Source organism: Talpa occidentalis, unplaced genomic scaffold (assembly GCF_014898055.3).
Source record: "Talpa occidentalis isolate TD23 unplaced genomic scaffold, MPIMG_talOcc4v2.1 talOcc4.10, whole genome shotgun sequence".
NCBI lineage: Eukaryota > Metazoa > Chordata > Mammalia > Eulipotyphla > Talpidae > Talpa > Talpa occidentalis.
The window spans coordinates 46661408-46674120 of NW_023600993.1; the positions used below are offsets into that span (position 1 = coordinate 46661408).

A 12713-nucleotide genomic window follows, 5' to 3' on the forward strand; every position below is an offset into this window, starting at 1 on the left:
TGAAATAAGTCAGACAGAGAAAGACAAATACTATATGTTCTTTCTTATGTCATGTGGAATCTAAAAATGTAAAACCCATAGAAACAGGACAAGCTGGCCACTGCCAGAGGCAGTGGGCAATGGTGGCAGGGAAGGGGCGCATGAATAAAATGGATGAAGGTGGTCAAAAGGTACAAACATCAGGGTCAAATATGTATGACATCATGGGGATGTTATATACAGTGGGGCGACTATACTTAACAACACTGTCTTGTATATTTGGAAGTTGTTAAAAGAATAACTCTTAAAAGTTCTCATTACAAGGAACAAAATTTGTGATTGGGTGAGGAGCGATTAACTAAACATTGTGGTAATCATGTCACAATATAGACATCAAATCTTCATGTTTATATCTAAGACTAGTATTATGTCGGTTACATCTCAATAAAACTGGGGGAAAGTGGGGTTACCATTAGCATTTGTAACAGAAAAGACTGCAGTTGTACTATCTTACAGTAGACTTAGGATCAAGTGTTCCCTCTTTCACTTGTTAAGTATGTGGTATTCAGGCAACTGTCACTGGCTCAGTTTCCTGTTCTGTAAAATAGGATGATAATAATACGAATACCCACTGTGTTCAGAGGCCACAAAGATGAAATGAGATGGTGCCCGGAAAGCAATTAGCTCAGTGGCAGGTGTAATTTCCCACTGTTCTGAAAGCAATTTCCAGTGGGGTATTATTATCTTATTATTCGTATCTCTGAACCATTTACAGCACACACTTTCTATTCACATTTATTCCAACATCAGTGGCTATGGTCCTGCTTTCTGATTCGCTTTACCCCCTTTTCTGCAATGTAATCTTTCTAGAAACAGTCATATCTCCTACTCATGTCTTATCTTCCTAGGGACATTTCTGCACAGGGATACAGTATTTTCTTTAACTAAACTTTAACTTGGAGTGAAGTAAAACAAGCCCTTGTGTGCGTCAACTGAGCAGTTCTTCAGCTTGCATCATTGCTGGAAATGTTGGAAATCCCTCACTAGTGAACCAGGGGTTTATGCGACTGTCTTCTACCTGATAGCTAAAGAAGGAGGCGGGAAAACACAGAGGAGGGCCTACATGCAATCAGCTTGTAGCCATCTGAACTAACGCAGATGACCAAGTCTGGCCACACATATTTAACATATTTCTTCATTTCCCCCTCCCTCTGTGAAACTTATCTGTATACATTTGGCCCAAGGCCTGTTAAAGTTTTACCGGAGACGGCCAGACTTGGAAAATTTCAGAACACAGATGTAGAAATTGCTTTAAGAGGAGGAGCTCGCCCACCCTTGGGAATGAACTGCTTGCCATCCGACAACCAACCTTTTGGGAAAGAGCCAGCCTGGTCACCAAGTTTGAAGGCTTCCCAGGAGAATGGATGTGATGTCAGCAAGGGCTTGAGCAAAAGGCCAGGCAGGCACCAATTGAGGGTTCTACTTACTTCTTGCCACTGGCCTGCCCTCCAGTTGTAGAGAGGACACGGTGGCGCTTGGCAGGCGCGCTCTGACTCCGGCCTGGTGTACGGGTTGCATTCGGTCTCTTGGGCTATTTTGTGTGTTCCCATCTGGCAGTCCACATTCCTCCGCCTCACGCCTTGGCCACAGGACACAGAGCACTAAGAAGACAGAGCATGTAAGTGGGAGTTTTGGGTGATTTGGGGGTGAGGGAGTGGCAAAGGTGGAGAGGGTCGCAGAGATTGGGGGTGGGGTGCACTCTTAATCCAAAGACTTTCAGAGCTATCACACAGCTTTCTAATTTGCAATGAAAGAGACCCAAGACAAGGTCGGAAATCTGGAAACTCACTACCTATCGACGCTGAACAAGGAAGTTACTCAAGTTTGGGAGAATCTTGAAAGTTAATGAAACTCTTGAAAGATTGAAGAGCTTAGTAGACATGATTATGAAACATTTAGTACAACCCAGAAATAGTGCTGCTATGGGAAATAAAAATCCCAAATGATTTCTATCCTGGAGGGCTTGATGTTATTGAAAATTGGGGAAACAGCACTGTACAAGAAGAATTTCTTAGCAGATTAAAAGTATAATCCAAGGAGAGTGAATCACTGGAGATTTTAGGACCTTAAAAGTAGAATTATTTCCTCCAGTCTCCTTTTCTTGTTCCTATTCCTGGAGCTAGAGAAAATGCTTTTTAACTATGGAATTCACAAAAGGATTTGTGTCTATTTACAACCTCAGATGACTATATGAAGAATAAAAGCTGACAAGGAAATAACATTTCCTTGGGTGTCATGTTTTCAGCCCTTGAAAAATACTGTTCATCAGGCTGAAACATTTTGTTGACCAAGTTGCAAAACACCATATTAAATCTGCAATTAACTTTCCTCTAAATTAATTTTTTAATGCTTTCCTCATTGCTGGGTTTCCTAATCTTACTTATGAGCAAACAAAGAATTATTGTCTTTATTAAGGTTTTGACAGTCAGAAACTAAAGGCAACATTTGATTGGAAAGAACAGGATATTATTACACTTAGCTATTAAAAATTATGATCAAGTTTTTGTGATAGCTCGGCCTTCATTAATTTGTCTGGCATTGAGAAAAAAATTTAACATACGTTAAAGTTATATTCCTAAGAAGTGTCTTATAGAATCACTTTTTTTTTAATTAGAAAGGAATTCTTGTCCAATTAACCTGCAGCATGATCCACCTCACTCTGGGGCTAATGGAAATTTACTATCAAGAAGCACACCCAGTGGATTCTGCTGAATATCAATTTTATTTCTATTTCCGATGTTAAGAAAACAGGTTGTATTTTTCAGAAGGCATCTTGAGGAATCATATCATTTCAGATGAGAAGCACAAATATCCACATCAAAGTTAGTGGAAGAAAAGGAGTTACTTTAGAGCAACCTAGCTATTATTGCTGAGGTTTAATTGTATTAATTGAATTGAATGAGTTTGTGACCCACAAGAAAACAGACTTTTAACGTCATTCTGTCTAGGGTGGAATGCAAGGGTTCCTGAACACCGGTGATGACCTTGTCTACAAAGAATAGTCAGTCAATGCTCTTGGGAGCTACAGATGTATTTCCCATTGATTATACAGGAAATGAATTAACTGTAAATAGGACAGTTACCACAGGAATGACAGAAATGCACAAACATTGTCATTATTAACTTAAACAAAAACCAAAAACCCTTTGGCTACTGAAGTTTAGGGTCTTAAACACAAGAGTACATTTCCAGAACACTGAATGCAAACGGAAATACAAAGGAAGAATCACAATGATTAAGTAAATAAACTTTAGTTCTGCATAGGGCTGACATATATTAAATTCTGATAAAGCTTTCACAGCCTAAAGAAAAATGAAAAATCTTAAAGACATTTAAGTGTATACTACCAAGGCTACAAAATAAATGAAATCTCCTTTTGAGGCTACTGTTATTGAATAAATTACTTATGGCTCAAAGAAGGTTAGATTTTAAGAACCATCTTAAAAGAAATCAGTTCTGACAATGTTCAGTACTTTTGCAAAAGACAAAGACATAGGAAGGTTCATTTATACAATACTGCTTTGTGGCTTCTGATAGTTATAATTTAAAAGCCAGCTTTCAAATAATGCCTTTAAAAGTTTTGATGTGACTTAAATGCACAGCAAGGTACCAGTTCTTTCTTTCTAAAAATTGCATCCATGGTAATCTTGTTTAAAATGAAGTGCACTGCATCAGAGTTCGCTCACTGTGTTCAACTTTTCTTCCTGTGATGTCTCAGGGGAAGCAAAAATTTGCATACACAGTCAGCCAGTCTTGCTTGGTGAATTCCATGAGATTTGTGCAGAAATCTCATGAATAAAACAGGATCAGAGAGACCTTCGCATGACCCTGGAGGTGGCGATGGTGGTAGTAGGTGCACGTGTGTGTGCTTGATTCTTCTTGTTCTATTAAGTCCATCTTTCAGTTAGTTTGTAAGGGAAAAAGGCTGAGTGGTCTCTATGTGTTCCTGCCATGTCTATCCCGGCCATCTATTTGTGCAGGTTTGATAGTAGATGTTTTGAGTTCTGAACTACTGAGCCAGGAGGTGAGTCTCATCTCTCTTCGCTCCCTACTGGGCAGTGCAGAACTCAACCAACTTAAAGGGGGAGCTCAATGCTTACTTCCACAGATACCAAGAATCTCTGTGCAACTTCTGCTGTTTGGGGAGTAGTAATATGCACTTGAAAATATGTAAAGAATTTTACATACTCTCGGGCCTCCCTGGTGGCACAGCGGTTGAGCGCTGGGCTGCGAAGCTGCCCGCAGCCTCTGCAGCGCCGGTTCGATCCCCGGCCACTGGGCAAGTGTCCCACATGGCGCGCAGACCTCTCTCCTGCCGCCCGCTGCTCCCCTCAGCAGTGTACCTCGTCAGTCTGCCTGTTCTGCTCTCCGTTCTGGCTCTGGTGAATTCTATCACCCTCCCGTGCTTCTGACTGTACCCAGTGCTTGTATAAATAAATCAATAAATCCTAAAAAATTTAAAAAAAAAAAAAAAGAATTTTACATACTCTCTTCCAGCATGACTGCGAAATTATGGTGGTAACATGATTTAAAGAAGGAACTGGGTTGAAAAATAACTGTATGTACCAACTTTTAGAAATAATGGCAGTAAAAATAATAACTGCAAACATTTACTAAGCACTTACTCTGGGTTTACTAGTATAAAGTTCCTTAACCTAGCAATTCTTTTTCTGTCTGGGGCTGTCCTGGGCAGCCCCAGAAGTCTAGGAAGTCTAGCAGTCTAGCAGTCTAGTGCTAGGAAGTCTAGCAGCTTTCCTGATCTCTACCCATTAGATGTCAGTCTGCTGTCTCCTCCACCAGACATGGCCAAAAGTCCTAAGAAGTACAAAATCACCCTTAGTTGAGAGGTTCGCTAAGAGCATTTTACATAAAATGCAATTTTATGTAATGCAATTTTACAATTCCTAACAATCTTTCAGGCAGATGTTCCACAAATAAGTAAAGCAAAGAATAGAGACACCCACACAACTCAGGCACAAACAAAAATGAAAAACGGTTAAGTAAATTCTGTCCCAGCCAACATACCATAACTACTGTGGGTTAGAATTTGACTTCTAGCTTGAACGTGATGCTAATGGTCTAATGTGATGTAGTCTTTTTGTCTTATGCTGGTGAGAGTGTGAGAAGCCTCTATTTAAATAGTTCAATATCAAAGCTGATGGTTCAAAGAGAAACAAAATAAAAAGCATAAATCACTAAAGCAATTGTATTTCTCATCACTGACCATGTGCATATGGTTTTCTTAACTACTCAAAGGACATAAGTGACACACTTGCCATATTTCTGTATTAAACACACTTGAATACTTCAGCATCAGAAACCACAACCAGGCTGCTGTCATCATAGTTACAAGAAAAGTCCAAACCCAAAATGAATAGTAGGTTCTTAATGAACTTTGCTAATTTCATTGTGACATTAGCACTAAAGGACTTTTCAAAATTATTTCATTGAGTCAAAGACACCACTCATTGCAAGACACATTATTATATTTTCTATCACTACGAAAGAAAGCAAGGACTACTACTGAAATTATGCCATTTTGCTGATTGCTAGGTCCATTTTGAAAACAGGGACCCTCAAATGTAAAGAAGACATGGAACTTAGGGTTGAGGGATGAATAGACTGAATGAATTCCTGATTGATGAATGAAGTGGTACTTTCATTCTAAACTCTTTTATTCTATTTATTTTTGATCTTCATTTTTTTTAAGCCTTTATAAGAACAGGTTTAAATCAAAAAATATTTTTCGTACAGAATGCTTTACAGCCTTTACATTTATCAAGCTGCATCAAGAATTTGATATTCATTTGATATTAAAAATTCATGTTCTTGATCTTAATCAAAATCCTCTAAGCAAATTGAACGTGAATTTTTGAGACACAGTGCTTTAAACTTTTAGTGAGGCTGTTTTCCAATAAAAGCTTTACATTTATTAAAAACATTTCCAATGAAAATAAAAAGAAATTCAAAAGATGTAAAAATGAAACATTCCATTTTAAGCCTCGAAATGCTAATTTTGAGGGAGAGACAATAATGATTAGTATGGGTATACTAGTCTCCTACGCCAATAGTCTATATTTCTGACTATCATTAGACATTTTGACATGATGAGAAATAGCACTAATTATTCTCCCTACCTTGAAGATGGGATGACTGGAACAAAGCTATGAGCAGAAAACAGAAGGACCAGATAGAAAATCATCTAAATATGGTTGCAAATGGATAATCATTACTCTTGCTTGAATACTGCTGCCTTAGGGATATTCCTGTTTACTCCTGGATCATTAGTAAGCCAATAATCTTTAATCATGCAGACCGTCTTTTCCCATCAACCACTGCATCTGATTATTTTGAGGTATATTTCAAGGCTGCACAAATTGGATTTCACCCATGCAGCTTCTTGTCTTGCTGGCTTTTATAATTCATTTCAACAAATCAAATCAGGTCATTATAAAGCTAGTCACGGACCATTACATAGCTGTGTTTATTTGCATTATCTACAAAGGTGACTTGACTTCTGAACAGGTACAGTCTTTTCTGGGGAGGCATTCTGATAATCCTATTACCGTGAGTTTAAAAAAAAATAGGGTTTAAATGTAGTCATCCTCTTTTTGTGTGCAATTTTAGACTTCCCATCAAGATCACAGGACACTGGTAAAACAGAACATTGGTAAAACACAGTTTACCAATAAAGAGTGAGAAATTCTTATAATCGCCTTTTTATTGAACAAATTGGCCTTTACATGCTCTAAACTTAATATTCAGGGAAAGATGCAAACAGATAAGTAGAGACCAAGGAACATTAAAAAAAAAAAAATGTAACAGAGCGTGAAAGTCTACAAAAGGACAAGCCAATTAGTGTGGTAGCTTAAATAACACTAGCTGCAGGCTCTTACATGAATAGAATAGCTCCAAAAAGAGAAGGCTGAAAGTTACAGATGACAGTCGTCAGTGAGATGCACATTTAAAAATGACCAGTAGGAAACTAGCAACAACAAATGCTGGCGAGGGTGTGGAGAAAAAGGAACTCTTCTGCACTATTGGTGGGAGTGCAAACTGGTCCAACCACTGTGGAGAGCTGTGTGGAGATTTCTGGACCTCCTAAACATAGAGCTTCCATATGATCCAGCAATTCCACTCCTAGGTATTTACCCAAAGGACACAGAAACATCAATTCCAAAGAACACCTGCACCCCTATGTTTATAGCAGCACTGTTTACAATAGCTAAGCTTTGGAAACAACCCAAATGCCCAAAAATAGATGACTGGATCAAGAAGATGTGGTACATATACACCATGGAATATTACTCAGCATTCAAAAAAGATAAACACATGCAATTTGCAGCAACATGGATGGCGCTGGAAGGGATCATGCTCAGCGAAATAAGCCAAAAAGAAAAAGAAAAATACCGGATGGCCTCACTCATAGCAGGAATCTAGAAAACTTAAATAAGGGACCAGGAAAATGAATAACTATAAGAAAGTGAAAATCAAAATCAACAAAAAACTATGAACCAGAGACACTTTTTTGGGGGGCGGGGGCGGGAGGGGAGGGATTGGGGTCAGAATGGGGGGGCTGCAATTGTATGGGGAATATAACAATAAAATTTATTATTAAAAAAAAAAAAATGACCAGTAGGAAACACTGCCTGGGAATCTGATCCCTAAAGGAAGCCAGAGGAGGAGCTAACTCTGGCTGGGCACAGATGCTTTGATTGTTAAAAGGAAAGCAAAATCTGCTCCTTAGAATGAAGGCTTGGGAGGGTGAGGCTGCTCTGTCGAGGCATGGTGCAGGCTGTGTTTTACATATCTGTAAATTGTCATTTGTCTGGAAAGAAAGGGAGAGGGCAGTGATGCCAGCTGAAGGAATTGAAGAAGGATGCATGTTTCTTGAGGAATTTCCCCTTAGTTATGCTAAGATGAAGGATCTCAAATCCTGCCCATTCACACAGCTGCCCAAAGCTTTAGCAACCAAAAGTCAGACTCTAGAAGAAGCAACTCTAGAGACAGCTGATCTCGAGCCTGATTTTCCTGAGTACCTGCCTGATTCCCCATCACATAGAAGCACAAACTCAGTAAAACCTCAATGGAGAGAAGGAGCAGGATTAAATATAAAGTGTTTGAAAAGCCACTGAGACATTGCATTGAAGGAAGCACCTTGAACAAAGCTGAGAAAAGGTACAGTGTGGAGGGATGAGATCTACTTTAAGGGGGAGGAGTGTGTGATTTTGGTTTACGCACGAGTTGTTTATAAGGAAATGGAAGCATCTAAAATTTCCTCTTGAATTCAACACGGAAACTCTCACACTCAATTCCTGATTACATTAGTGAATGTTTAGAATTAGCGGAGTCTTAACTATAATCAGTTTCTTGCGTACTTACGCCCTTCCCCATCTGATGCACACATCACACTCATCCAAACAAAATATTACTCTTGAGAACCTATTAGATTTAAGATGCCTGAGCTAAGCACTTGGCATTCATTACGGCTTTAAATTCTCATAAGGACTATGTGGAGTAAGTTCAGGAAGGTTAAACAAATCAGCCAAGGTTACAGAGCTAGAAAGCGCAGAGATCTCCTCCCTGTGCCCCCTCACTTTTGTTGTGTACAAGCAAACAGGCAGGAAAATATTCTCTTGTACTTACTATTGACAGCCCTTTCTTGAAGAATCTGAGAGGTAACTTCAGATTCAATTCTAACATTGACTTAATTCTAACATTACTAATTCTATAGTCAATGTTACTACAATCTGAATTAGTGGCTCTTAGTGGTGAATGATAATAAAATGCCCTCTAGCTACTCTGCCAGATGTCTCACATCTGCATCTACTATCACTTCAGGCTAATCCTCACAACCACCCAGCTGTGGGTATTATTCAAAGTGCCAAAGGCTGAAGTCACTGGTCAAGGTCACACAGCTCATAAGACAAAAAGTTTCTTTCCTCCCTGTTGCAGAGCTTCCCTCAAACAGACCAAAACCATTTAGAGAAACACAAGCCAATGCTGGGGTCAGCCCCGTGGCCCAAGGGAAGGAAGCAGTGGTAGAAAAGCATCATCGCTCACCTGACTCCAGGCGCCAGCTTTCCATTTGGGGCATCTTCCGCCTCGGCACTTTCTGTGCCCATTTGGCTTAGCAAGGTGCTTACAGTAATCACTTTCTAAATGGTTTCCATCTTTTGCCATGCAGTAAACATTTCGTTGTTTATGCCCTCGACCACAAGAGACAGAACACTGCAATATAAAGCAATGGCAAGGTTGTTTTTTTTTTTTAAGCACATGGAGTTTGATAAAAACCTGCCTTGTGAGAGGATAAGCTCACGTCTAACAAAATTATCCCCCTCCCCCCCATTTCCAGAGCCTTTTTGAATGATAGTTCAAAGCTCATCAGGGATGGAAGACACTACTGGAATTAATGTCCATGGCATCACAGCAGAAATTCTGTATGGTGCTTTGGATCACTTAAGTGTGTGGGGAAATTCTGATAATTCAGGCCAAAAAATAAAGTCATAAATATGAAATTCTGATGAGAAGAAGTCCTACTATGAAATAGTAAGGATTTTTTCTGCACATCTCACTCCATGCAATCTCTGATTTATTGTTTAAATGTTCTATATTTTTTACATCATTTTTCATTTTTGCACAATGTATGCATCTTCATCCTGGTCATAGTCCCCACACAATTCCACAATTCCCACACCCCCTTGTTTTGATCCCACTCCCTCCTCCCCACCCCCTGTAGTGTGTCTCTGGCCCATAGTTGCTTGTTGATTTTGATTTTTACTTTATTATAATTATCCTTTTTCTAGTCCCTTATTTAGGTTTTCTAAATTCCTGCTATGAGTCAGACCATCTGGTATTTTTCTTTTTCTTTCTGCCTTACTTCGCTGAGCATGATCCCCTCCAGCTCCATCCATGTTGCTGCAAACTGCATGTGTTTATCTTTTTTGATTGCTGAGTAATATTCATCATATATATGTAACACATCTTCTTGATCCAGTCATCTATTTTTGGGCATTTGGGTTGTTTCCAAAGCTTAGCAATTGTAATTAGTGTTGCTATAAACATAGGGGTGCAGGTGCCCTTCTGAATTACTGTTTCTGTGTCCTTTGGGTAAATACCTAGGAGTGGAATTGCTGGATCATATGGAAGTTCCATCTTTAGCAGGTTAAAAAAATAAAGTAAATAATTCAGTCAAAAAAATGGGCAGAAGAACTTAAAGGACACTTCTCCAAAGAGGAAACGCAAATGGCCAACAGGCATATGAAAAAATGTTCAACATCACTTGTAATCAGGGAAATGCAAATCAAAACTACCATGAGATACCATCTTACACCAGTGAGAATGGCACATATTAAAAAACTAGCAATAACAAATGTTGGCGAGGATGTGGAGAAAAAGGAACTCTCCTTGCACTGCTGGTGGGAGTGTAAACTGGTCCAACCACTATGGAAAGCTATGTGGGGATCAAGGTATTTCTTTCACAAAATGCCCCTTGATTCACAGATTTTGGATTCTAAAATAGAACTGTACACAATTTCCTAATTACATGATTTATGAAGGCTCTCCTACCATTCTCCAGCGGATAAGCAGTGATTTTCCTAGTCCACTGGGAAGGAGGTGAACAAGGCACGTTAGAAATTGAAAGGTAAGCTAGCAGGTAAGTTGGGCCCATTTTGGAAGGGAGGCGTTACCTTTCAACTTTGATCTACAGGTTCACTGAACTGTTTTAAGTGTGACCTTGTCCGATCACATCTAAGAAACTTGACTGTGATTTCAGATTCGGTTTCTCAGAAAGGTTTGGGAATCAAAGTGCCCATGGAGTCAGGACAAAAATTTGAAATGACAGTTTTCTGTAGAACAGGCAAGAGGCTGGCCCCAGTGAATGCACTGAGACATCAATGTGTATTGCCTCATTAGTGACCACCGAAGTCATTTCCACACACATTGCAGACTTGCTGGATTTTCAAAACATGTTATTTCCAAATATAAGGTTCTTGCTTTTTAGAGGAAAATACATTTAAGAATGAAGAATAAAATGTAGAAATGTAATAAATTTCAAATGTCATTTCCTTCTATCCAGTTTTTCTTCAATAAATAGCACAATGTAAAACATGCAGCTTGATGTGTTAATTCAGCCACTATTACCAAGCAGGCTCCAAGTTACACCAGTCATAAATGTCCCAGACATGTTTTTCTAGTAAACATAAACCATTACAAAATTTTAACAGTAGCTGAAAAAGACATTTAAAATATGTATATTAATAGGTTTAGCTATAACATCTTACTTTTAGAGACAGAAACTGCTGTTTTCATTTGAGATCTCATTTCCTGAGTGCTATGAGTTGGAGGAATTGTTCTAGAAATCTTAAAAGAATATATAGTATGGAAGAAAGTAGTTCAATTTCAGTATCTATATGAAAGCAAAAACATGAATTCTCCAATCTATAGTATTTTGATGTATATAAGGACTTTGGGGCACAATTCTAGAAGGCTTTTAAAATGAAGTTCCTAGAAACACACCCACAAACCTCTAAGAGCAATCTAAAGATTTGCACACAGATATTCCCTATTAACTAATTTTAGCATTTTAAAATGTTACTTTGATAACAAAAATAATATGTGGGGCCAATTAGAGTATGGGATGAGTTAATTTGTCAACTAGTATTTATTGAGCATGTGCTAAGTCCCAGGAACTATGTAAAGTGATCCAGTGGTGAAGAAAAGCAGCATAATCTCTGCCCTCCTGAAATCTACAGATCAGTGAGGGGGACCCATTAATCAAGTGAGGACAAAAATAACATGTGCTTATTAACTAAGATGAGGGTTGTGAAGGAAATTGGCTGAAGGGGGAGCAGAGGGCTCCTTTAGGCATTCCTTGGGGTGAGATCATGCAAAGTCCATAGGTCAAAATAAGGTATTTGGATTTTATCTTGCAAGCATGGGGAAATCACTGAAGAGTTATAAGTTTGCTATTTGTTTTAAAAATTCAACCTTGACTCCTGAGTAGAGGATGGATGGGAATACTGTATGAGTGGAAAAAGAAAAAACAAACAAACAAACCAGAACACTTAGGAAGAAATTGCATTTGCCAAGGCAAGAGGTGATGGTGGCTTAGATTAGCATGCAGAGCATTGGGTGAGGAGGTTGATGACATAAGACATGTTCTTTTTGAGGTAGAAATGACAGTACTTGATGGATCAGCTGTCAGATGAAGGTGAAAGGGCAGAGTAGGGATGACTCACAGCTTTCTGGTATGGGCAGCTGGATAGATGCTGATAACATTTACCAAGAGGGGAAAAACAGTAATGGGTACTGGGAGTCCAGGATATAATTTTTTGTAGGAAAAAGATTGGACTTACAGAATAAGGATCTCTGGATGCTGATTCATTGGCTTCGTTAGTGTGCAGAAACAGATATAGTTGTCTCAGAGTAATTAAGTGAACTTAAAGCAAGAATATCCTTAAGGATAGTCATTTCAATATACAACAAGTGCAAACAAGCTGACCCTTAATTTGGAGAATTGATAGAAAAATTGATTTAGTCATCTGCCATGGTCATCAGAAGAGACAGTCTAAAAATAGGCAGCAATTGGCACAGTCAGAATTAGAAAATACACAGGTTTCTCACAATCACTAAGTGCTGGGCACTGCTCTAAGACTTTATATGCACTATTT

General features: G+C 38.8%; 1 protein-coding gene across 3 annotated transcripts in view; it reads right to left on the reverse strand.

The window, feature by feature from the left end:
- The window catches only part of ADAMTS9 (ADAM metallopeptidase with thrombospondin type 1 motif 9), a 166631-nt gene that overhangs the window by 38011 nt on the left and 115907 nt on the right, over window positions 1-12713 (reverse strand). For 2 of the 3 annotated variants that reach the window (XM_037492290.2, XM_054695303.1), the window contains 2 exons: window positions 9103-9270; window positions 1467-1640 (listed from right to left, as the gene is read on the reverse strand). In XM_037492290.2, coding sequence (XP_037348187.1) covers window positions 1467-1640; window positions 9103-9270 — 342 coding nt within the window. The remainder of the gene's footprint in view (window positions 1-1466; window positions 1641-9102; window positions 9271-12713) is intronic. The other variant, XM_037492298.2, reaches the window with a different exon arrangement.